The sequence below is a fragment of the Etheostoma spectabile genome, chromosome 18 (genome assembly GCF_008692095.1).
Source record: "Etheostoma spectabile isolate EspeVRDwgs_2016 chromosome 18, UIUC_Espe_1.0, whole genome shotgun sequence".
In the NCBI taxonomy this organism is placed as follows: domain Eukaryota; kingdom Metazoa; phylum Chordata; class Actinopteri; order Perciformes; family Percidae; genus Etheostoma; species Etheostoma spectabile.
The window spans coordinates 18,945,533-18,973,279 of record NC_045750.1 but is presented as its reverse complement, the minus strand read 5'-3'; the positions used below and the strand labels follow the sequence as shown (position 1 = coordinate 18,973,279).

Sequence of the window (27,747 nt, the reverse complement as noted above, 5' to 3'; positions counted from 1 at the left end):
TCTACTTAAACTTGTTTAAGACGGAGCCGAGAGGTAATTAGGTTTTGGGTGAACAATAAGCTCGCAGCACTTTGCGTAGCACCGGCCTGGCTCCAGACATGTCTTTTGTTGCAATTACGTGAGGTGTGAATTCCTTATCAGATGGATCAGTATCTGCATTCACATAATGCGTATTCGTTCCCCCAGTCCCATGCTACAAGCTTACGTTTGTGCTGATTACCATGCAGGAGGTAGCGATGGGTAGGGATGGAGGAAAGGGCTCGTCTTTTTTTATGGTTCTTTCAGTGCGGTGGGGCTCCAGCGCCTCGCCACGCAAAGGTTAATCAATTCTGAATGATGAGCCATAAAAGCTTTAACAATGCAGTCACTCTCTAATGAGTGGTCCTGCATGCTCACTCGGGAAGGACAGATTGTTTTTAGGACGCTCCGAAGTTCCAATTCAAAAGCGCTGAAGCATTCGATTACAGCCCAGAGAGCACTGGACGCAGTGAGGGTCCAGAGAGCAGGACAGGGAGCCCTGCAGTGTGCAACTAATGTCTGCTCAAGACGGGAAACAAGAGAGAGCCATCACACGGCCATCAATATCACCCTAATGCTGACTATTGCCTCACAGTTCAGCCAAAACCTGCAGACTTTTGACTGCAGTTCCAGCAGCTGAACCGGCTAATTCTTTTGAGTGCCATCTTCTGTGATTTTAGCCTTTATTAATAGAGGTATTATTCTGTCCCACAGGGTTAGGGTTCGGGTTGGGCCTGGGTGTCCTGCCGCTGAACAGATGGAGTGGACTGCCTTGTCTTAAAGAGCTGCTAACCCAGAAGGAATATGATTAGTCTGGGTTTCAAAGAGGAGTTTTAGTATTGTATCATGGCTGAAAAAGTGTGTCAGAGTCTAGTCCACACTAATACCATAACATACTTAAGGCATTTTGAATTATTTTTTAAAAGAAATTGATCACACTGGGAATTGATGAATAAAATGATTAGCGACCTGCTCCATGCTTCCCAATTACACTGATTATAGTGTTACAGCGCTTTAAATGGCGCCACTTACTCAAAATCATAAACATGACACCGGCTTGGCCAAGCACGCCACTCTCTTTCACCATAGCCAACGGATAAATATTCCGCCAGGTTACCTGAGTAATTGTCTGTTGTCAGTATGCCACGTGTAATTATGAGTGACTGTAAAAGAGCATGTGTTAATTGTTTTTTTCTGGCTCTTTCCCGCAGGTTGTCCTCCTCCCACCGTCCTCGTTGTCCTTGGCCGGACAACCCCTCGCCACATTCCAGCGCGTGTCTCTATCACGAACCGAGCGCCGCCAAATACATCATCCCCCAACATTACATCCCACACACATCCATTCAACTAAATGCCTCTTTCTTTCTATTTCGCCCATATACAAACATCTATTAAACTGAGATATTTACTGTGTAATAAAAGTGTTTTTGGTAGGTGTCGACCGATACTGGTATTTCAGGGCCGATACCAGTAATTAGTAGGTAATAAAACCGATAACCAATATTTGAAACGGATATACATTTACAGTAAACAGGGAAAATCTTTTAGTCAAAATTAAGATTTGGTATGTTACAAACTCAACACTTACAAAGCCACCGTGAAAAAAAAACTGATAAAAGTTTGCCCCGCATAAAATATTTAAAAAAAAACACAAAATACAAATTTAACTACAGTAAACGTCTAATTCAAATCACTATATACTGTAACTACTGAAGTTTTGACTGAAACAAAGAGCTGTAGCCGAGCCAAAGACCACTTTTATTTTTTAATTCATTAACTTTATCCTTTATCATCAGGCAAATAAAATGCACGTACAGATAAACCAAGAGCCTGGGTCTGACCGAGGTTTCTGCCTAAAAGGAAGTTTTTCCTCGCTACTGTCGCACTGTTGCTTGCTCTGGAGGAGACTACTAGAACTGTTGGGTCCTTGTAAATTCTGGAGTGTGGTCTATCTGTATAGTGTCTTGAGATAACTCTTGTTATGAATTGATACTATAAATAAAATTGAATTGAAATTGAATAGATAATCTGCAAATTGCCAAATATCTGCAACCGGAATTGTAAAAATCCAAACAGGCTGATAATTGGTAAATGAAAGAAGAAAAAAAAGAGAAGAGTGGCAGGTGGTAATGACATGAATGTAAGTGGCAGAGAGGTGGAGGTTGTATATCCAGCTGAAGCTCCAGTGCTCTCTGTGCTGCATTCTTTTAATCACCATAGTCACAACACTCTTCTGGGCCAACTGTGTTTCATGGATGCTTAAGCATGAAAGAGGAATCTTGTTGGGTGGATCCATAGAAATAGTGAATTAAAAAAAGGCTTTAGAGTTTGTCACCGCAAAATACAGCATTTTAATTACGGTAGATTCCCTTGGGACTGAGATGCAAATACAGCGCTGGCTCTTTAGTCACCAGTGGGAGTCTGCACCATCGCTAAGCTGATAATGTTGGCCACTGCAGTGCTGATATACACATTAAATTAATCTGGGTAATATGCATACTGGATATGTTATGGATCATAGCAGGCTGTGGTCATTAATGCTAATGTGGAACCATCATCGTACTTAGCATATCAGTGGTTTTCAAAAATGAAATTGTCAATCGCTATAATGATCTCTCAGCTGGAGCAAAGGGTGGAGTGTGCATAGACTTGTGTTAGCCAGACAACTTCACCCTAACAATCAATAGTTGTTTTTCACTTTTCTTTCTGAGAAAAAGATCCAAATCAATCTAATGGCTGTGTAAAATACTTTGTAAGTCAGGACATGGTTAGCCTAGCTTGGCGGATTGTATGTTTGATCCATTAGCAAAACAAAATTTGAATAAGACTTTAATGGGGTTTAAAAATTTGGTGAAGAACAACATTTTAGTGTCTTTGGCTGTATCACTGGTAAGCGTTTACACTTCTGTTTGTGTATGGATTTAACCAGTGGTTTCCACATCAAAGCCCTAGAAACTGACAAAACAGATCAGAAATAAATCTTCATTACCCAGGCTTTTGTAACATCATTTAAAAACGGAAAATGATGTGCACCTACAGTTTAAATACAGAGCGTTTGAAAAGAAACTGTCAAAAAAAGCAACATAAACATCGGGAAAAGTGACACAAAGATTAACAAAAACCACAAAAAGTTGAAAAAACGCCAAAAATGTTGGAAAAAGCGACTCAAATTTGAGAAAACAACAAAAATGTCGTAGGAAGTGACTTCCACATCGTGAAAACCAACCTCCTTGGCCAACAAAAGTTGTCGGAGCACAAATTAGGCATTTCAAAAAAACTGTCAACCACGTTCTATATACAGTTTCTGTTAACATATATAGACATACTACTGTAAATACACAGATATTTCTTAGAGTGTAGGATTTCTTGCTTTTAGATGTTTTCTGACAGAAACCAATAAAACATAGGCCGAAAATGGCCATAGATTCTGTCAATTTGTTACTTATGGATAAAGTAATAGTGAAAGTAAATGATTCCTCTTTTTATTGGGGACCAGTGTTTCCCTCAAGGACCGCTGGGGGTCCCCAGGATCCACCCCCCCCCATTTGGGTACCACTGGATTAAAGCTATAGTGCGTTGTTTATGTCTCCCCCATGAGGAATCCTACGTTATGGCAACTGAACCATGTTGGGGCATCCACGTGACACAAGCCTCCTCCCACCCCCTCCACACAGTTGTTAGTAACCAAGGAGGACAAGGAGGATTAAAAAAACCTCATGGACCCTTCAGAAGAGGTGATTATCTATCTAAAGTTGCCAGACGCCCTTCTGAACATAGCCATACTGAGAAATCCAGAGAGAGTTGTGTGGAGCTGATAGTCTTAACCAGCTTTGTAACAACTCAATTGGCGATGGCTTGAATGTAACCGATGTTCATTCATATAAAAACCTGCGAAAGCTTTAAACAAACAAAGACACAATGTGCTGATTGGTTTGATGGAAGAGTTCTTACCAGCTTGGCCAGTAGCGATGCTAACCGCCGCAAACAGCCTTTGCGTGCGGCTCAGGTCCGACACCCCGTTGACAGCCTCCACCTCAAAAGTGTAGTTGGCGTGAGCGAGCAGGTCCATGACGGTCACATACGTGTCCACTAATCCTGACTGTGCGGGGGAGTATCCCACATTGGGCCCACAGGGAACACACTCCTCGGGATCCCAGCTGCAGCGCCGGCATATGACCCTGTAGGTGACGTCGTTGCGGCCGCCTGTGTCCGCCGGCGGGCCCCACTCCAAGCTAACGCTGGTCTGGTTGATGTTGTAGACCAGGTTCTGTGGCGCAGAGGGAGGTCCTGTCAGAGGTGGACAGGGAGGAAGCCAGAATTAAATAACTTGAGTGCCAAAGAAAGTGACAGCCAACAGTGTGCATCGACTGAATCGGTGCTTTCACTGTTCTCTGGGACAAAGAGAGAGAGAGAGAGAGAAAGCACACTACAGGACATGCCAGCTCCAGCCCCAGAGCCAAATACTGACATGCAATTATAATAAGACTCAGATCAAGAAGGAAAAAAAATAGTATAGTACAGGTACAGTGAAAAGAAGAAGTCAGCTCTGGCAGGCACCAAGGTCAGTGTTAAAAGGCTGTGAAATGAAGGAGTCAAGCCCAGAGTTTCAAAGGGGGAATCATTTCATAGTAGAGTTCTTGCACACTCACACACACACACACACACACACACACACACACACAATATTCTGTTTCCCGTCATCGCTCCATCGCCATTCTTTACTAGGGTTGAGTGCTAATATGTCACCGGTGCCTAGACAACTGGTATCTGCCGGACCGAATAGCAACGCAGGTTGTAGTGCATTTCAGAGCCACTTAAAGGGGAATTGCAGTTGAGTTCATGATGTGGAGTGCTGTCAGTAGCGAGACAAATGAAAACAATCGGTGCAGTCTACACTGAGTTATCCTTCTTCTAGAGTTAGCACCCAACAGGCTTAAACAGGGCAAGTTTTAAACTTCTTTTTAGCCTCTAAACATGTTCAAATTGTCATTACCAGTGCTTAGCCATGTGCAGTTATTCCTTCCAAGAGAACACAGTGAATGTGACTGCAGTAGATGTGACAGAAAGGCATACAAGTGTGTTAATTCAGCTACTGCACATACTGTACCTCTGTTTATTTCCTGTTTTCTGGTGAAGTCCACATTAGTCGATCAACACAACTTTTATGCCTTTCTGTCACATCTACTGCAGTCAAATTCACAGGCACTGGTTGGGTGCAAAATCTAGCAGGTTATAACATGGTGTAGGCAGCACCGATTGTTTTCATTTGTCTCGCTACTGACAGCAGTATAAATTAAAAAAAAACAGAGCTACAAGTTGAATTCTCCTTTAAATACCTGCACTGCCGCTCTGATGGTTCAAAATGGACGTAACAACAACAAAAGCAGCGCTGCACGTAACCCTAGTTAACATTACACTTAGTCTATATAATTAAATAGATTATGAGATTGACAGTGTAAGGGGCTTTCCATTTCAGTCAGGTCCAGTTAAATTCTCTAGTTACCACATTTTGAAACATTCTAGAATTTATGAGCATTGAAATTCATCCATCAGTGATGTCACTAATTGAGAAAGCAAGCCCAGTTTTGCATATGCGCTGCCCATAGGTGCTGCCTGAGCAAGGACAGCCCGCCCAGTGAATTGTTTGAATTAGGTTGACCAATCACAACAGAGTGAGCCTGCTGACCAATCAGAGCAGACTGGGCTTTTAAGGAAGGCGGGCTAAAAGCTCAAACAGAGTTATTCAGACAGACGAGCTGCAGCAATGGGCAGTATGAGAAACATAATATGTTTTTTGAACATCAAACATGTAAACTTATTCTATGTGACCCCAAGAGTTCAAATATGACACTGAAAAGAAGTGTGATATGCACTCTTTAACTTGTTGCATGTTCTGTGTCCAGTATTCACTCTCCTGAAGATCTCTTTTGGTCTCCACCCACTTCTGAAAAATCTCTGTCTCTTCAGCTGCTAAATGTTCCACAAAGTTCACCAGTCAGTCAGTAACGTTGACTGTCTGTTTGGAGCTGGGCCGTCAGTGGAGAGTGAGTTTAAAAGCTGCCTGATGCTGCTGGAGGTTGACGATTAGAGCAAAGCAATGTTAAAAAGCTCCATAGAGCTGAGAGGTGCAGCCTGGTGCCTCATATATTACTTGTGAAAAACTCTGACCTTTTTTTACAATGTACTCATGCATCCAATCATCACTGCTGATTCCTCCAGATGGACAGAGGGCTTTGTTTACATGCCGATTGTTAACAGCATCAAATCTGCAGCTGTTATGGAAAATGATTGAGACATGGTTACATGGAGAAATCAGACGCCACAGACAGTCCCTCTCTAAGTCCTCCTGTTCTCCAAAAATCTATCCCAGCTGAACATGATGGCTTTACTGGGCTGCCTTAAAGAGGTAAATCATATAGACAGCAGGACACTTAAAGTTAATGTCCTCCAAAAAAAGACTCAAAGACTGACTCGCCACAGAATTTATGAACACGATTTAAACCTGGATTATCACCGCTCTGTAACTGCCGTATACAGTTTCACTTGACATACAATAACAGCCACCTCCGTGCATCAAAAGGACCACAGAGCATTTGACTGTAAATGTTCACGTAATGGCGATGAGATTAACTCATCTCGTAAAAACAATGAATAACAAATTGCTGCTTTCATCTTTCAAATTCCATGCTGGTGGCTTTTATGGCCCAGATGTTGATATAAATAAAGTCCCCCCGCCCCCATCCTACTAACGCAGTAAAGATTATATGGCTCATATTATTTGTTTATGAATGTTTTCTGAACATCTTCATTTACTTCTCTGGGAAATTTCAACCGTTCTATTTTCTCAGGAAATATTCTTCAGAGGGAATGTTTGGGAGGGACCTCTCCACTCATTACATTTGTCACATTAACTAACAAAATAGGTCATGCATAGGCATAAAGCAAAAACTGCTATTGCAATATTCAGGCTCATTAATTACAGCACTTTGTTTTTTTTTCCTGTTCCAGCCATTGGAACCAACGGCTCAACGGAGACATCCATATTCATGATTATCGGGTAAGATAAGAGACTGTGGACTGGGAAGATGAAAGAGCCACCTGTGGCAGGTGAAGTGGAGAGGAGTGACTGCTGATAGCGCCACTCGACTTCAGCCTTGGCACTGACACTCGACCCGCGCACTCCATCTGCTTTGCAGACAAAGACAAGGTGCCACGACACACGTGCACACACACACACACACCTCCAAACTCCCAGTCCAAATCTGAGGGGTCTTTTATTCTAGCATTTCCATGGCCACGCTAAGCGATGATAACATCTTATTTTGCCCCTGCTACACTCATTTGGCTCTCAGGTGCCACAGATCAAAATGTGGATTTCTTGGCAACAAGAGGTGAGAGGAAATTAGATTAGGCTGACCCTGGATCTGTGTGATCTTTGTATTTTGTATTGTATTTCAGACACACTAGCTGCACACTTTCCTCCTAAAGGCCTCTTCAAACATCATGTAACATCTGAAACTCCCTTTAGAGGCTTGGTTTTGTTGTAACGTTTTGTAAGAGGCTATCCAATGTGTGCAGAAAGTCGGCACGGTTTTAACTTCTCTCTCAAGCTCTCTTCATCATTTGTCATGTTCTGTACGTGCAACGCCACATGTGCAGCGCCACGAAAGCTTTCAAGGACAGACTGTCTGAAAGTGTATTTTTGTCACGTCAAGACTACAAAGACAGAGACAAGCCTTGGAGGCAACATCTACACTATAATCAAAGCTCTGATTTCTTGGCAACAATAAGTGAGAGGAAATTAGATTAGGACTGACCCTGGATCTGTGTGACCTGTGTATTATGTGTTGTATTTCAGACACACTAGATGCACAATAGCCTCCAAGCTTTTCCCTTTTCCCCCTTAAAGGCCTCTTCAAACATCATGCAACATCTGAAACTCCCTTTCCACAAGTGTTGGAACTTTTTGGAAGAGACAATCCAATGTGTGCAGAGATGTCAGTTGGCGGGTTTAAACTTCTCTCTCAAGCACTCTTTATCATTTGTCATGTTTTGTATGTGCAAAGCCACATGTGCGGCATCATAAAAGCTTTCGAGGAGAGACTGTCTGAAAGAATTTATTTTTTTAGATTACAAAGAGAGTGCTAGGGAAGAAATAAAGGCATTTTCATTTTTAGGGGGCATTTTGAGACAAAACCGATCTCCGTCCGCACAAGCGTTTGAGCACCAGCAGCACAACTAATCTTCTTGACCATTTGCGGACACTGGGCATGCGCATGGATGTAAACAGGAAGCGGATTGTCTGATATTATGTATAAATTCACAATTCAGAGAATACTGGCGACAACAACAATGCCATCCAAACTACAAAGCAAGGAGTATTCAAAGCAAAACGGGGGCGGCGGTGTCTGTTTTGGGGGCTTGGAAAAGCAAAAGTAGTGTGTGCGTGAGAAGTTATGGGAAAACTTTTCCCTTTAGACGTGGAGAGACATACATCATACTACCCAGGTTTTTTTAAAGCATACTGGACCCCTCTTCTCTGTCCCACATCACCGACAGCACGGATTTGCGATGCAGTCTGAGCCCTCCGCTGTCTGTTTGCTGCTCATCCTTACAGCTCAAGGGCTTGTCGCTCTCCCTCTTCTTTTAACTCCTTTCCCTGTCTCTCAGTGCCCCACTCTGTCTTATCTTTTCGTGTTCTCTCCTCTCACCCCTCCTTCCAGTCAAGTTTCATTTCACGGATTAGCCTGCCAGTGCCCCCACAGCCTGAAATGTCTCAATCACTTGCTGGCTTCCCTCTAAGGCTGCCACTGTGACCAAGCATTGGTGAGCGTGTGTGGACCTATTATCGTTTTTTGTTTTTGTGCATAAATATGTGCATGCACAGTGTGGTTGTAGCTAAAGCAGCAATGGGTGATGTTGCAGAATTAACAGTTTTTTTTTTAAAACTCTGCTCTATAAATTATAGGTTTTAGCTTATTTTATTATTTTATCCTAGCTAGGATATTTGTATCTATTGCCTACGTTGCTGAGTCTTAGAAAAACATATTGTTCCTTAATTTTTAGGACTTGCTTGAAATCTATATTGGTTTTTGTAAAAATTGTGAGAAAAAGGTCTTCAGCTGTAAATACGTATCCACTACATCTAATAAGCTACAATGTAGGAAACAAAGTATAGTAGTGGATCGTTTTTAGGTCAGGTTTCAAAGCCCATCGCAACTCCAGACCTGAGTAAATCCAAGCTTAGGACAGAGGAATCCGGCGCTTATCGGCCTTGAGAGTTGCTCGGGACTGCCTTAACCCTCCACAGCCTATTAGCCGGCTCTGCTCTAATTGGGGAGTAGTGGGGAGAGGGGCGGCAGGGGTGAGTGCAATTCAAATCGCCTATGAGGTAATCCTCACTCTACAAATGTGTGTTATGACCCCATGACCTAGCCTCTAATGATGTGGCTGCAGCAGACCCAGTTTGAGGGAAACCATGCAGAAGAGGAGAAGAAGAGTTCATTAAGCTGAAGAGCCTCCGGCCACTGTTGTAATAAACTAAATTTCTACACTTCTTCAGTACCACACTGAATTCAATAATAGATTTGCAACTCGCACAAAATGTGTGCCGCACGCTAGAATGCCGTTACAGCCTCTAGTGAGAGCATGATGGCACATGGACAGGAATACAAAACTGGAAAGCATCGAAGACTTTGTTAAAACAACAAACGTTTTTGTTGTGCACCTCTGCCGCATGAAGTAAGAACTGGGAGATTTCACTCATCCTGAACTACTGAGGAATGTATGCAAAGAATAAAAATACACAATTTAGTTTTGATGCCAAGAAGCATCATGGAATGATCATCCTGGTGCTAGTTACTTTTAGGGCGTTTTCACACCTATAGTCTGTTTGCCTTGGTCCGAATCAGTTGGAGATAGTAAACTTGGGTAGCTAGAAAGTAAATAGAGGAAGAAGTTCCTGTGTTCTGGTCTAGTGATCAAACCAGCTCATTTCATTAAAATTATCAGACACTGTTTCGCAGAGACGTTACTACGTCTTCTTTGGTCCCCGAGACTTTGCTCTGCTCTGGTCACCAAGACTTCGCTCTTCCGGCATCTGTCTCTAATTTTAGCTACTTGTTGTTGACTACAGAGATATAAGTGATGGACGGCGAGCTTGACCGCCGTCTATTTCTGTGATAGAAACACTGCACGCTTCTACAGTTTGCTGCTCTTCAGCATCGCAGACACTACAGGAGACATTAGTTCAGACTGCTAAGCTACCTGTCCTGACTACAGGAGACATTAGTTCACACTGCTAACCTGTCCTGACTACAGGAGAAATTAGCTCAGACTGCTAAGCTACCTGGCCTGACTACAGGAGACATTAGCTCAGACTGCTAAGCTACCTGTCCTGACTACAGGAGACATTAGTTCCGAGTGCTAAGCTACCTGTCCTGACTACAGGAGACATTAGCTCAGACTGCTAAGCTACCTGTCCTGACTACAGGAGACATTACCTCAGACTGCTAAGTTACCTGACTTCAGGAGACATTAGGTCAGACTGCTAAGCTACCTGTCCTTACTACAGGAGACATTAGTTCAGACTGCTAAGCTACCTGTCCTGACTACAGGAGACATTAGCTCAGACTGCTAAGCTACCTGTCCTGACTACAGGAGACATTAGTTCACACTGGAGGAGTATGTATAGTTGGTGCGGTTTGCCAAGTAATTTTTGGTTATTTGATACATTTCCTCATTTCTTTGCTTCATTAAAGTAGAACATTAACTGAAATGGTTAGGGCATTTGTTCTGCATTATACCCATACCTGTTACTATTACTTAACCATTCCTTCTACACTTTTACCTAGTCCTGTCTTGTAAAAGGGACTTATGTCAAAATTGAGATTTTGCATCTTAAAAACTGAAGTTGATGAAAGGCTTTTAATCTACATATTCCTAAATTAAGATGCTTCCAGTCAAAATATTACCAAAGAAAGTGGGACGGGGAGGGTGATTTTTAGCCCAGTGCCTCCTTGTTGGTTCATCTAGCCCTGACCAAAGTAACTGCTAAAATCTGGGAGCATAGATCATTGCAACACTAGCCCCAACATTCTACAGTCCCCTAGCAACCCCAGGCTGATTGGACCCTCTGACGGACGTCAACTTGTTGAGGTGGCACATTTTAAAGGGTCGCAGCGGGGGCTGGGAGGAGTAGACGACTGCTCACAACTGCTCTTTTCAGCCCCTAGCTTGCACCAGCACCCCTCACAGCTGTTGCATGATTGAAGCCCACTCCCCAACCCGTCAACAACTCCTGTCTGTGTCTTGCCTCAGGAGGAAATGCCTCCCCATTGCTGTCCCCATACATCTCATTTTCTCACAACTTTGCATATGAATGGCATGGACAAACATTAAAAAAACAAAAGCTTTTTTTTTGCCTTTTGCCCCCTCTTAACACATACCACATGGGACACAATGTATCTGGAGTTATGTTTTTGGAACTTCTTCCCTCATCTTTATTCAGAGTGGATTTGGCTTTTCATGTCCCCACATTACATCGTCATCTCATTTCCTCTCAAATCCTCATAGACACATTCTTAATCTCTGTGTGCCAGAGATCCATCTCACTGTTTTGCTAAGGCCTAAGATATGGTAGCTTTACAAACCCCTATTTAAAAAAATCTGTCAATCAAGCTATTTGTTCAGGCAGTGCAAATTCATTTTCAATTACTATTCACTCCTGGTCAGGATAAGGCTTGAAAAAGGAAATCACAGTTACTATTGGTCACAGTGACTTAATCCAGCGATGAATGAGGAAATGCACGTACAGAAAGCCGTGCAGAAATTGTGCCGGGTGAAGGAGGAGGAGGGCAAAGCTATTCATACAAGTTAAAAAAATATATATTTACATATAATGGTATGGGGTCATCAAGTGTAGACCCCAAGTTAATGAAAATGAATAATGGAAAGTCTGCATTAGGCAACTTCAGTAATTACTACACTACTTGGCCAAGGTGATTACCCAGAGGGGAACAGCCAGAGGACACTGCAAAGAAGTGGGAACTTTCTCCGGTTCTTACCTCTTCATGAGGCAGCAAACATGTCAGACGCATTCTCACGTACTGGGAATCCTCTGTTTGGTTTAGGCGAGGGATGGCGCCTGGGTAGAGCGTGCAGGAGGCCGGACATGACGCAAAAAGTATACCGTGATCACGTAGCCAGTTTGTGATTTGCTTAAAAATGAGGTTTTTTTGCCGTTCTTTGATTTCAGCTTTGGCCTATAAAGCAACACTAGAGAACTTTTCCCACTTCGGTCCCCCCACAGGATGGAAGTGGAATGGTCCCATTATGTCTCATTGCAGCTACAGACCTGCTACCAAGTCTGGCAAACTTGCATAGTGCTGTCATAGCCGGTAGAGAGATGCAAAGGGAATACAAGAGTGCTGTTCACCCAGTTACCAGTTGATGAACCACTGAAACCAACATTATTTTAAGTTACAAAAAGTTATCTAGTGTTGCTTTAACAACAGACGTTTGCAAATGTCATGGCTTCTACAGTTAGACATTTTCATACTTTCTTGTGTTTGTTTCAGAAACATCATCTACACGCCACTGCTAGCTAAGAATTCTCCAATGACCTACTCTATTCAGTCATTCAGACATTGCACAGACTTTGTACACGAGAGCTAGCAGGGTAAAGACTGGTTGTCCACTCCAACTGATTAGGACATTTGAATTCTCACCTACAGTGCACATTGCAGTTCATGTGTGAAAGGGCCATATGTAACTCTCTTCTCAACAGCAGCCGCTGCAGCCACAAGTAACAGTTATGCGATAATGACACTTGGAGAGTCAGTTGTTAAAAGGCACCATCATTAGGAGGCATGACTCAGAGCACAAGGAATCTCACCACAAGAAGCAAACAAACATGTTCACTACAGAGGTCCAGTAATGTTTACTTCTTCTTTCTTCTTTGAGATAAACCCCTATGCTAAGTTACATAGCAATACAGATATACAATGCATCCGTGGAAAGTTGGCTAACATTAGCAACCAATGGCCACCATTAGCTACTGGTCATACCAGAGCAAATAAGGTTGAGTGGTACCATATTAACAACATGTCTACCCAGAGTTCAGCTGGTTTGTGCAAACAGGAAATGGCCGTGACCGGATTCTCAGACTAAGGGGGCCCAGGGCAAAAAACTATTGATCCCCAACCAGCAGTAAAGGATTCATTACTTCATTTATGTGTTGTTGGTGCTGTAGCCTGAGCTGTCACACCACAGCCCACTCTTTATTTCCGCTGCACACTATATTGTGGCACATTTGTGTGCATGAACTCTACTAAAATGTGATTTTGGTCGGAATACCAGCATTTAAAGAACATCTGTTTTCCTGAGTGGACACGCTATATGCTCAAAACATGATTACAACAAGTACACAGTATGTGATAAAGCTCAGAAAGTGAATTGTGCAGCTTTATGGAGGGGTGTAAATCCAGCCAACGGCAGCTAAAGGAAAAAAGGAAATGGCTGACTCTCTGGCCAGTCCACTAGCTCATGGACAGAGGGAGCAGTCTGAGACGGACATACTGTAAATACTGAGCCCATTACTTCCAAATGTTCAAAGCAAGGAGAGGAAAACAACCAGCTAAAATGCAGAATAGATGGTTGCTATTGTAATGATAAATAATGCTTGTGGGAAACAATAGCTCGTTAACAATCAAAGAGGTAAAACTTTCTTTTCCAAGTTATGATTTTCTTTTCTTGCAACCCACAATCTAACCCACTGTTTTAAATAAAATATGTTTATACTGATGAAATATTTTTACTTATATAATACACCTACTGTACACGTGGCAGAAACATTATTTTCCCACAAAAGTGGAATGAAAGGCTCTGAGAAAACCTTCCGAGGCTTGTGTCAAATAATGAATGATTGGAGAACACTTTTGGTGACATCACCACACTTGTGCAGTGTACAACAGCAATGTGTTGTTGTTGTTTTGGGGCTGGCAGAGGCAGAGCTGCTTTACAGACGCCTTGGCATGACAAAGACTCATTTTTATAGGATATTTACAACATTAAATCCAAACTCCTATCTAGTTCTCTCTTTGTTTCTCTGATTTAATGCATAGACAAGCCACCGCAGCGTTCCACACACACACACACCACACACACACACACACACACACACACACACACACACACACAGACACACACACACACAATACAGATTCTATCTTGGCCTACTTTGGGTGTTCAGGGAAAAGGAAAAAGCGGCACTGTTCAGGATGTGAACCAGGCACGCCATACCATAATTGTTCTTGTTTTTAACAGGAAATGGTACAAAATGAATTACCATAATATTAAATGTAGATTTTTCTTTATACTCTATCTAAATAGATATGTTAAAAAAAGCATGCCGAGGGTGGTCAGCAGCCAGAAGTCTGCGGTCCTATCCGAGAGTCTTGTGATACATTATCAGTAGAATGAAGCCACACAGATAAGGTGAAGAGATTATGTTAAGGGCTGCTGTTTACCTCCAGTGATAAAAAGCAGCGTGCTAACATGGCCCTGCTGGGGTGGGACACTTCCCGTGCACAGTAGCTGGAAGCAACGGGTAAAAAAAAAAAAAAAAAAAAAAGGAAAAAAAACATCCAGGAGCACCTTGAAATAAACTTGTTTGGGAATGGATTAGGAGCTAAAACAGCCCCGCCCTTCAGACTGATACCCCCCCCCCCCCCCCCCACGATTGGATAAATAAGCCATCAATGGCTGTCACATAATGGTTACACTGGCCAGGACAAATGAAGACGCAGGGTGCTGCCTGGGCTGCCCCTGCCGACTGCAATTGCAATCTTTCAGACGGGAAATGGCAAATTGCTCCTCTCATCATTAGCAAGCAGCTAAGACAGAAAACAGACATGCAAGCCTGCAAACATAATTATAATGACACGCTGCGAGGCAGAGAGGAACCGCTATGGAACACATCTGGGGCTTTCATGAGACCACTGACTGAACAGGTCTGCCGAGGCTTTGCAATGGGCTTCTTCCCCTCTCACGTGTGGCGGTTTAATTTCAGATCCCATTGAGTTCTGTGCGCAGTGTTTACCTAGCAACGGCATGGCAGACTTACTTGTGCAGGCCACAGACGGAGGGTCGGAAAGGGCTCGGTAGTAGCCGTCCTCGCAGTCACAGCGCCAGGAGCCCTCGCGGTCGTTCAAGCTGTGCGCCGGGCAGCGAGAGCACTGGAGGTCCTGGGAGGAAGACTTGTAGAAACCTCGACCGCACGCTGCAGAGGGACGACAAGAAAACAACAGAATAAGGCCAGGACATATGAATATAGTAAAAACAAAGCCACAAGCATTTTGTCTTCTTCAGAGGAAATTTCCATCAAGACATTGTTAGGTTTGACCTGCTTTTAACACTAAACACCACTCTAACGCTTTTATCCATTCTGCAATTCAACTTTTAAATGGATAAAATCAGTTTTTTGATTATTATGTATCTACTCTCTAGGGTGTAGGCCTATATGTAGACCTGTGTGCTGTTATGTATGTATGGTATGTGTGTGTGTTGTCTGTAGCTTTTACCCCTTGTAGAATTAATAAAGTTGTTGAATTGAACAAAGAGAGGAGGACAAAGACACAAACTAAATCATAAACCCTGTTTGCACATACAGCACTATGTGGGGATCTTATATCATTTATCAGTTACCCCCACAAATCAGCATATTGACATTTGCCTAAATAAGTGATGTGATCAGTTTTAAAATTTGTCATAATGTTTTTGAAAAATAAAGAAAGATTTAGATTTGAGAGTATTTAAATAATTAATTGACAAAGTGATTTTCCCTTTCCTGATGACTCGGATGATTGATCCGTTATTGTTATGTATTATTACATTACATTAGGTAAAAATATTCAAGTCTTTACCAAAAATAAAGCTACGATTTAGCTACCTCATTAATCATCATAAAAAGTAAAATGTTCACCACAGTTTTCATAAACCAGGGCTGTCTGGTGGCAAGGACAGAAAACAATGAATCTGCCAATATTCATTTCAACATAGGCTCCTTACAGTTTTTGATAAACATCCCATAAATTGTTACAAGACATGTACTATGCAGTACCTAAGCTGTCAGTAATGTGTTAATACAGTCATGCTGGTATCAAAACATTTCACCCTACTTTTCACCAGAAAGTCAAGCGATATACCTGATATTCTCACAGTAGTATACATGTAGCTCAGAGTAAATTCTTTCAGTAAGACCTAACTATTAATGGATGCACTCCTAAATTAATTCAGCTGTTATCCTAATAAATGTATATTTCATCGTACTGTGTATAACTTGCATATCTGCAACTAGTCTCTCCTGATTGAAATGTATCTCAGCGTAAATCCTTTCAGGAAGGCCTCACTCTTAATCAATGCTCTACTTAACTCCAATCAGCTGTTGGAGGAATTCACCTTCCTGCTAAACCAATCAGGATGGTTACACAAATGGCAAGGGCCAATCACAGAGTCACAACCCTGCTTTAAATAATTGTTTCTCCCGGTGCTATATTTGGAGGCAAATAGTGCTCCCCTTCCACCTCCAGTCATCTACTCCAGCTGACCGGTCCGGAGCCTCCTTCGGTCTGGTCTTTGGGCTCCTTCATCGCCACCATCGATGTCTAGATTTCATCGGGGGGCCTGATGGTTTTCTACCCCATATACTACATGTATACACAATTTTCATATAGCAAAAGAGTCTAATCACCAAAGACTTTTACGTGTTTTTGAACTGTACAATAAATCTTATTTGCATATCTGCAAACCTGTCTCTCCTGATTGAAATGACATAAGCCAGGTTCACACAGCATTATATTCTCTGATGATCTCAGCAGTCATTACAAATCTCAAAAAGCCCTCCAGGTGATATGACAGTCATCAGTTCAAGCCTGGATTCCCATCATCTAGAGGGCATGACAGAACAAAGAGTTGTGCATTTGACGCAATCGAAATATCAGTCACACCACGGAAAAACAAGAAAGAGAGTATTAGAGGTGGCGTTGCATGGACGTAGGACAATCTCAAATAGTAGAAGACCTAGGACACCTAGGATTTTTTAAGACCCTGCGGAACCCCTGAAAATGCATCACAAATCTCTAATGCTGTCAGTTAAATGAGTTATTAACGATGTTAAAGCAAACCCATTTTTACAGCGTCAATGTTTTTATTGCAACATTAATGTTCTTTTTAGCCTAGCAAACTTTGTAGTTTTTTCCCCATGCTGTTGCAACAACTAGTAACGTTCGAAAAACTACAACACCACACCGTATCTAGCTACACAGGAAACTAGACAACAGGCCCGCTCCGAAATGGACGCCAATAAGATTCTGAATGGAAAGTTTCCTTTTTGAAGTTGCCAAATGTTCCATTAACAAGACCAAAGTGATTTGTGTGTGTTGTTGTTGTGAACTGAGCAATCATCGCAGCACGTCTAGTCTGAAATACCACTTGATGGCCAAGCACACAGCTGATGCCAATCCCCCCTCATCAAAGTATTATTTTCACCATTTTATTGATGGACAGTGTTACATCGTGTGAGAGATTGTTCACCCCCGGTGAAACACTCCCGGTTAGTGTGAAATTGAACACTACAGTAGACTATATGCTAATGTTGTTTTCAATAAAAAAACATTTGCACAAAGCGATCCAATCCACTGTTCCATGTTGATAAGAGCATTAAAATGAAAAAAAAAAAAAATAATGGGACAAAAAGAAATCAAGGGACATTTAGAATAGATAAAAATTGTGCCATTAATTGTGATTAATTGCGAGTTAACTATGACATTAATGCGATTGAATATTTGAATTGTTTGACAGCACTACAAATCTCACGTCGAGGCATTTGCCCGGGCCAAACTGCAGCCTGTCACTCCTGGAGGTAAATAACCAGGCTATTTTTATTCTGATGAATCTTCGGGGCCGTAAAGAGGTCCGACGTGTTTATAACCAGTCTTATCTCTGAGAGGAAACATTCTCCAGTGGAGCAAAGAGATAAGCAGACGTATCGAGCACAAGCACACGGATCATTTCAACATTTTACCTTTGACCGAATGCGGTAAACACGCCTGATTAGACCCATGGGAAAGACGGCTCATCGCTGTCTGTGTGCTGAGTTTTAACAAATAACTCTTACGCCCAAACTACTCAGCCAGACAACATTTTTCTAAATTTACAAATGAAGGGGTTTTCCTGCATTGAGGAATTTTTGCCAGCCCCCAGATCGCCAAGAGGTTTAAGCCAGAGCCAAAGAAAAATCACCAGTGCCAAAATGAAATTAAGAATAAAAATTCAAATCCTCTCTGAATGTGTTTATTTTTACCAAACAACCATTGAACAAGCAGCAGTCAGGGTGTACCAGACGCTCTCAGTGATTTTTTCGAGGTAGTAGTCAATAGGTTGGCAGTGACAGTGGGGAAGCGGAGGGACGCCGGTTCAAGTCCCCGGTTCAAGTCCCCGTACGGACTAAATTACGGAGTGTGGATCGGTAGCTGAAGAGCAGGCCACCTCCTGGTCCACTGCCAAGATGCTCTTAAGCAAGGCACTGTACCCCCCCCCAACAGCTCAGGACACTGGTCCAGCACTGGTAGCCCACTCACTCGGACATCTCTCAACTTTGTGCATATATAGGCCCTGAGCACGTGTGTGGGCCTGTGTGTTGTGAGAGTGTGAATTGTAATTAAATCAATAAAAAGTATTAACAATTAAATATCAATTCTACTTGTTTTAACCACTTTTGTTAATTTTTTTTTTTTTACTCCAGCAGTTTTTTGTGTATCAAATTGTTGGAAATTAGAGGAGTATGCATAGCTTTCTGCCAAATGAGGCAACACAGACTCATTGAACCAAACCAATCCCCCCCCCCCCCCCCCCCCCCGTTTTGTTGGTCAATGGCGCGATCACTTCCCACTGCCTCAAGATTGCAATATGCCAAGGATGCCCCTGAACACACCTTCCTGTAAGACCACCACGCCCAGAATGCACCTGAACACACCTCCCTGTAAGACCAGCACGCCCATGGGCGCACAGTTGGGCACCGGTGCATTTGCTATTTAAACGACTGCATTAGTCTTAAACTAGCAAAGACACTTGTGTTTTGCGCTGCGCTGGGTGCACGATAGGGTCCTCTGAGTCTAGAAAAACCCTGAAATGATTCCCAGTAATGGCAAAGACACCAATGCAAATACCTCACTGTGAATCCCATGCATGTGTCATGTTAATATTTAAACTCCAGTAAAGAGTCAAATGGAGGTGTGGGCCTCGGAGTGGGCTAATCCACAGTGACCGGCTGAGAGAGCAAAGCAGAACTAAGCCTGGTGAAAACTGCAATCCAGGCCGCATGATGTCTTAAATCTGCAAGAAATCTATACTGCTGTGAATAGCTCTGCATACAAACTATCATATTATACCAAAAAAATGCATTTTTCATGAGCCACCGGGGGAAATGAGCAATGGCTGTCATACGAGGTCTCCCCCATTACAGATGTGGGTTCTGCTATTTCTTTATTTCCTTTTCCTTGTATTGGCCACCACCTCCTGTGACAGGTCCGGAATGGGAAGGATAGAGGCATTAAGAGGAGGCTGGGGCTCAGGGTATCCCTATTTCAGCTACATGAAAGCCCTGTCATTCTCCATTTATCGAGCTGCCACAACCTCGTGAAAAAATAGACCTGAGACACGATTTAATCTCTAATCTTTCTTTACCTTTTCCGAGCCGGTAATTGAAAACAGAGGCGCGAGGAGGCTGCGAGTGAGCGGCGGGTCTCCAATGCTGACCAGGCTAAAACATGTACACCGAGTCCACAAGCGCTGACTCGTCACATTTGGCTGCTTTTTACTGTACGTTCACTTTTGATGAGCGGTAACACTCGACAAAGAGCAAAGAAAAGCCGAGTATCTGATACGCCGTGTAAACACTCCCCCCCCATGGACGTGGATAATGACACTGAAGGGCTTCTCCCGAAGGTTGAAGGGTGTCTCCATCCTGCTTAAGACCATGCTTTTCTTCCACCACGCTGCGCTGTTTAAACACTCTGATAAGGCAGCGCGTCTGTTTGCCTTTGGGTTTTCTGAGAGCTCATCTGCTGGGTGGCCCGTGTGCGGAGGGCAGGGGGGACGGGGGAAACCTGCAGGGGTGGAGGCCATCTCCCATCACGTCTACCTCTCTGACATACAGCATACACAGGCCATATTAAGACGACATGGACAGGAGGGATAAGGCTTTACTGGATCATTTACTTATCTCCTATTTCCATAGCTAGAGATAGATACATTCAAAGAAATAAATCTGTAAAATCTGTTCTGGGAGCTCATTACCTAAACTTTGTCCCGAAATTAAAAACAGAAATGTTGCGTGGAGCTCCAGTCAAAATACAGAGCATTTTCTGTTTAATTCAATGTTGTTGTCATTGACACAATGTGCAGGCACATATGTAACAACATGTACGTTGTTCGTGTTCCACAAAGAGTTTAAAAACAATGTAACATCCTATCACATCCATACAGGGATAGTAGTATACAGCTGTTTAAACATGATGAAAGATATGTATTTTTGAACACACTGGTATCGGATCAGTATTTGTATGGGCCGATACGCTAGATCAGGTATCTGAATCGGTATCAGGAGAGAACGAAAGATATCGGAACATCTCTCAAAGACAGATTTTTTTCTGTCTTTATACCAGTTCCAGTAGCCAGGCTCGGGGGACCGGCTGGTACCGTGTACCAGTGCTCTTTCCCCTAAATTTAAAAGCTGTAAAACACGGATACAGATCATTCATCACCCACTAAACAGCAAAGCTCTCCACAGTGTGTTTAAACTCCAGCTGGTAAAGGCTTTTGTTAAGAAGACATTATGTACTGTAGGTCTTTGTTCACTGAGCCAGTTTCCTGTATCAAGCTCTGATGGCTATGTGTAAAACAGCAATATTCTCCATTCAATGTTTTAAAAACCACCTCCTGAAAACATCTAAATTAAGTTCTAGAAAACCATTATTGAGTAAATATTTGCAGTTTTTTTGTCAGGGAACATGTACCAAAACCTTACTCTCCACACCAAGATATGCTTTTTACCAGATTTAGCTACAAATTAAAAGGTGCACTAGAAGTTCCTGCATGGTTTCAGTGCCACTTAATTTTTGTCTCAAATCGTAGGCATCTTATATAATTACAATTTGGCATACCTAAACAAAATCAACAATTACCATACCTCTTAAGACCTTAGCTAACGTTAGCATTTAAATAAACAACACTTATGTAAAAAAAATTGTGATATTTATATAATTTTGTAATATTTGTTCAGGGCCTGTTTCTCGCCCCGTGAGACTTGTTGCCATGTTTCCCAACCTAAGAAACGACTTCCATATCTTACCATTATGGTAACACTGAATTTTCCAAACTGCAAAAAAAAGCCCTTTTTTTAATAAACTGGACTTGCCCTTTAAGTTAAGCTCACCAGAGGAACTTAGTTCATTTTCCATTCTTTTGCCAGCGAAAACATATGTGATTATCAGTGCGTCCGACTGGGTTTGGCACCCGGAAATGTTTACAGAAGCAACAAGGCGGCAAATGAGGCCTCAAAAATCCAATGCCTGTATGACACAGGCAACTAAGTGCTTCTGCAGCTCTCCCCACCACTGGCAGTGCATTGAGTGACAAGTACAAACACAGCCGTCCCGGCCCAGCATTCCTGTCCCACAGCGCAGACTGACTCGCTGCTGGCCACTTTCCCTCCCCATCACCAGAGGCCAAAGAGACACCCTGAGTCTGAGACACCAAGCTGGGATGATAGTGAGTGAGAGGCTCTTTGTCAACTTTCCCCTTAGCAACACTTTCCTTCTGAGTGGAAAATATCTACAAAAGCAATTACAACAAGTTTCATTCTAAACTGACAACATGATTGACACCTTACTGGCAGAACACTGACTCACAAACATGTTAAAACACTGTACAAAACCCCGGACTCTTCCCTACTTCACTGGATGTGTAATTACATCTGTAAGGATGGATGTGAGTGACTCGTAAGTAAAAAAAAAAAGGCCCCATTTCCAAGGGTGTAACTTCATTCAACATTGAACATTGAACTCTGCATGTATTGAGAAAAGCGACAAAATCATTGGAAAGATTGTCGGACTAAAACTCAATAAAAAGAGACAAATTCTGGTAAGACTTTACTTGAAGGTATCTACGTAAGAGTGACATGACACAGTCATGACACATGAACCCTGACCTAATTGTAACTTGTCATGACAAAACCGAATGACACTTACTAAAAGAAATGTTATGTGTAACCCAAAAACTGAAAAAGTTGTTCAAAAAGAAATGTGAAAAAAGGTGGCAAAAACACCCCCACATCCCTCCATAAATTACACCTAAGCCAATTTCTGTAAGTCTGGTCCCTTTGTGGCGTAGACAAAGGAAGGCTAATGGTTTGTGCTTGTTGAAACAAGCGCATTAAATAAGCTCCACGGCAGACACAACACAAGCCGGCTTATTGACAACGCTGAGAAATGAGTCAGTCCTCAGAGAAGAGGGTTGAGGTTAGCCAGACGGGGGGAAAAAGTGCAAGTCCTACATTCCACCCAGCTCCTCGGCAGGCTACAGACCCAGCATCTGTAATTTCTCTTCCAATGGTCAAGCACTTTCATTCAGTGTTGTGTGGGGGGGAGGTTGTTTGGGGGGGGGGGGGGGGGGGGGGGCTGCAGTCAGCAGTTTTAAAAAGAGAGAGGAAGAGAAGCCGGAGAAAAGGATAGATCCTCAGAGTAGTGGGATCGAGATAATCAAACGCTCCTGTGACTATAGTGTCTCAATCACAGTACACACTGTCCCGGAGAATAAAACAAACTCTCCTTATCTTATACAGACACGCATACACACAAAAAAAGTGGGGGGAAACAGATTTCTCTATTTTTCTAAGTTCTGGGTTTATTTCTTTTCCCTTCTGAGCTGAGCTTCTTAACATTCTTGAATTTCATCCAATTTGTCTCACGCTTTGGCAGTGTCATGACACTCTGGGTGACGGACAGAGAGGGACTCCGTATGCGACAGCCTGACATATCTCTTCCTGGCCAAAATAGAAAATAATTATTTCTCTTGTCGGCGTGTGTGTGTGTGTGGGTTGCGGGGAGGGGGGGGGGGGGACGCCATGGCACTTAATCTTGTGCCTTTTGCCGACAGACAGATCGGATTCCACATTTGCCCTTTTTCATTTTCTGTGTGTCGACTTCTGGCTTTTGTATGTACTTGCTGGGACTGGTTAGTAAAGTCAATGCAAACAGAACTACGTCGTTGGCATCAATAATCCAAAAACAGTCAAGTATCGAACCTGATCAAATCCGATAAAGAATCAGATTCTGACCAAGCAGTTAATACACTTAGAGTGTCTGCATAACGCACTTGTAGGATTATGTATGAAGACTTATTCTCTCTAAAACGTAGGCTATTGTACGAGAAGTAAGAAGCTCTACAGCTCTTTGTGACTCTGGACATGGTGCTCTGCCTGGTGGTGTCAGGCCAGAGGTAGTTGGTGGCTCAGTTACCCGAAAATAGGTGACTGTGAGCCGGATACAGAGCACCGTGAGCTTCCGGTTATGTTTAGTCATCAAAAAGTGAGCGTTATGCCGCTACAACAGTTAAGATTAGGCACTTAGACTAGGCAGTTTAGGAAAATTGGTCGAGGTTTGGATTAAAACACTCCCGAGGAACACACATTTCCTGGGTGATAGTGTTTTGTTTTCCTCGGGAAGAGCTCTCCGCTTTCTGGCTTGAAAGTCCTGTGTGTTACCGCCCATCCATCTACCCCGACCTAACAGCAGCCTTCCACATAGTGCACACAGCAAAAAAGAATGTGAAAATCAGACAAATTATAGTATTTTTCGTAGCTTTTCAAAACACATGGTTCATGAGAACAGGCTGCATGGGTAGAGCTGACGCATATGAACTATGTGGTCGTATATATTTTGGGCTGCAAAGATATTGAAGCGGACCCTCATGAGCAGATGAAAAATGTACATTTTTGGACTTGTGGCTGTGTGAATGTGGAAAAGTAAAGTATCAAATCAGTACTGCATTGGTGCCGGCATCCTGTCTTGAGAAACTTGGAAACTGATCTTCCTTGTATGCTTACAACCCACAAATCCAATCACGGTCACAACCCTTATTATTACTGAGCAAAGAGCTGGTCAGCTGGTTCAAACAGGGCAGCTGGGATATTGAGTTTCTCCCCATGTGTCTCAATATTGCTGGCTCAGAGTGAGCTGCACTTTGGGATTGTGGGAGATTCCTTCACTTTTTTTTGTGCAGACCAGAAGAGCCAGGGTGTGAGTGACTAGTGTGGGCCCTTCTGTCTCCATAGACCCAGCATGATGAGTCCTGTCAGTCAGTCAGTTTGTCTCCGTGTGTCCCCCCCCCCGGCCCCCCTCCAGCTGTCCTCCCGTCCAGACCTGATTATGTGTTAAATCCGCCCGTGTGTCAGGATGGATGTGGAAAGAACGCGTGCGGAAGGGAGCCAAGCGGGGTGGCGGAGACCCGGAGAGAGCAGCCTGGAGATAGCACCCCATTAGAGTGATAAAAGAGGCAGAGGGAGGAGAGCAGCCGACAGGACCAACATGCCAGCCCCCGCCGCTGATGAATGCCAGGTGGAACGGGTCAAGCGTGATAAAGAAAATAGTTTATTTTCTTATTTGAAAAAAAAGCCATTGCTTTCCATAAAGTGCTCGCCATGGCTGCTGCCGCTCCGATAGGGAAACGTCTTTCTAAATATCAACTGTAAACAAAGGCCCAGTACGATGGGAGCCTGTCGCCTGTGGTTAATACCAGTAGGTTTCCTCCCACTGTCTTTTCCTTTGTATCCATGATTCTGACATCTAATACTGAGCCGGCCTTTCTGCATACCTCTGAACAGAACTGTGTTTCCATATCTGTTTTAACAATATTCTGGTGCTGACTACAGAGAGTTTTAGCACTGATTTGGAGATACCTTATGACAATTCTTTCTAGCTGAGCAATTTCCACTTGGTGAGATAAAGCTGTCGGTGAGCCTTTACTTTAGCCTATTTAAATTGACAAAATGTATTATTTTTTTTCATTTAACCCGTCTCGTCTTCCCGTCAACAGCAAAAAACAAACACACTTTTGTTGTCTCTTCACAGAGTTTTTATAGCTTTATCAAGACGTTTTTGGTTGCTTATTCCCCCCCAAAAATGTCACTTATTTGTCTTTTTTTCCCATCATTGTTTGACGATTTGTCACTTTTTTTTCCCACACATTTTCGCTGCTTATTTTAAAGTCCCATATTTCTTATATAAAAAAACATTGGAAATGGGTCAAAATTGGCCCAAGGACAACATGCAGATTAACAAAATTTGGCAAGCTTCTCAGACGCAGGGCTGAATTACCGACCACCAACTTCCCCGGGCACTCAGACCTCCAGTGGAGCCGAAAGTCACTGTGTCAACTAGTTTGTGCTAATTTGGGAATTCAGTTAAATTGAATGTAATTCATAGTGGCGATACAACACATGCCTTTGCTGTGGGAGACCTGGGTTCGATTCCCACTGCAATACATCAACAAATGTGTCCCTGAGCAAGACACTTAACCCCTATCTGCTCCAGAGGCGTGCAACCTCTGTATATAGCAATTGTCCCTTTGGATAAAAGCGTGAGCTAAAATTATCTGTAAACTGTCCTGAGACAACTTACATTAAATGTAGAGTAGGTCTAGACCACACTCTATATGATATGTGATATGCACACTGAAGCCAAATTAGGATGACCAGACATCTCGAAGTTGTTCGAAAGTTAGATTAAACCTGAGTTTTGATTAGTTATAGCATAATAAAACATTAAATACTGATCGTTTTAAAACCATTTTTTTATTTTTTTATTTCAGAGTGACAGTGGATGGACAGGAAAGGTGGGATGGAGATGGGGGATGACATGGAGCAAAGGGCCGCAGTCCAGATTCAAACCCGGGCCCCTGGAGGACTCAACCTACACAGGGCGAAGTCGACCCGGAATTGTTTTTTAATGTTGCCCACGGACTGCACTGTTGTGTCTGTAGTCGACTGGAATTATGGCTGTTGTAATTTTTTTTTTAGCCGTGTACATTAGTGCCGCTAATGGAACTACAACTACGCATAGCGGTGCCGCATAGCTTGTTGAGTTAAAACTTGTGGAGGGAAATTGAACCATCCATCACTGACATGGAGCCCGGTGTCCCGGGATATACAGCCAAAAAACCAAACTGTTACTGCAGGTACCGAGAGACGACGGGGGGAAAATACCTGTGGATTATTGCTGCCTCACGAGAAGTCTGCAAGAAATACTTTGGTGGCTCCAACAGAGGGTAAACAGACATTATACACTTTAGTTTCGAGATTTGACTTTGACGTGTTTTTGTTACTTTTCATTGTAATATACTTGAGGCCACGCCCACTGCGTCAACGAGCCTTTTTCTACCTAAAACGTATGGGATTGCTTATATTACACTGCAATCCATTGTTAATACTGTCATAAACATTCTCTCTCAGCAATTTCAAAATGCCCCGTGCCAAACTGGATGTTCAGACAGCCATGAAATGCTATTCTAAAAACCCAACTCCTTGCTTCATGTTTTTCGGTTTTACTTTCAGGGCATGCGATTAGGACCATGACCGTGCATTACAACTATAGAGAAGGATGTCAATAGCTCACACAGAGCTTATTTCTTATGCATTAATGTAGCCTGAGGCCAATGTGAGTTGCTCTGATTAGATGTGACTTATGTTCTTTGCCTCAATAAATAGTAGGCTTTGAAGTGGACATTCATCAGGCTCTGTTTACTGGCATTTTATGCATGCTAGACTATGACTGCATCTCTTTTATGGACTAAACTCGGTAGTGTTTTCCCCTACAATGTAACAGGCAGTACATCTTGTGAGTAATGTCAGAGCAACACAGGCAGGCAGACCTGGGGAGAAAAAAAATCAGAGCAGAGTGTATTTCTTCCACTTGAAAAGCCAAAGGACAGCTCAATTGATCTTATCTTGTGGGTGATGTGTGGACCTTTTGTTGCTAGAAAAGGTTTTTGTAGAAATCAAATGCACCTTGCAGGAAGACAAGTTATTTATTAAGATGCTGCAGTGCTGGCTGACATTTTGTTTGTACCTTTGCATCGTATTAACTGTGTTCAGAGTATTATAATATGCTTCAGCATTCTTGTGGTTTACACTTTTGAATTTTTCATACTCAAACATTGGTATTAGTCTGATCACAGGTGCAACAAAGGAAGCAGCAAGTGTTTCCTGCGGGCCCCGTTGCTGCTCTATAAAGAAAGAGATGCTCGGCAGCTGGGTTTGTCGCCGGCAGACATGTTAATCTCCCACCTGTGAGAGGCGAGGCGCCTATCCAGCTCTGGGAAACAGTGGCAGATCACACAAAGAAAAAGAACTGAAGCTGTGCTGAAAACCTCTTCACGGGACAGAGATAGAGTTTCAATGTCAACCTTCTTTCCAAACAAGTTCATTTCGAACACCAGCGCGTCCCACTTCGAAGGAATAAGGGAACCTCGGACATTGCCACATTAAAGCCAAAAAATAAGTCGGATAAAAAAGGACATTAATTTAAACAGATAAAGTATCTAATATCATATTGTGCCGGCTCCTCCCTTCAACCCACAAATACTTGGAATGGCTGTATCTGGCTGGCTGCTACA

General features: G+C 42.8%; 1 protein-coding gene across 6 annotated transcripts in view; it reads right to left on the bottom strand.

Annotated features, from left to right (window-relative positions):
* Nucleotides 1-27,747, bottom strand: part of epha7 (eph receptor A7) — a 94,582-nt gene that overhangs the window by 53,362 nt on the left and 13,473 nt on the right. For all 6 annotated transcript variants that reach the window (XR_004336179.1, XM_032542963.1, XM_032542959.1 and 3 more), the window contains exons 4-5: nt 15,143-15,298; nt 3,970-4,305 (exon numbers count right to left, since the gene is read on the bottom strand). Coding sequence is in view for 5 of the 6 variants with exons in the window: in XM_032542963.1 (XP_032398854.1) it covers nt 3,970-4,305; nt 15,143-15,298 (492 nt within the window). In the remaining variant the exon portion in view is untranslated. The remainder of the gene's footprint in view (nt 1-3,969; nt 4,306-15,142; nt 15,299-27,747) is intronic.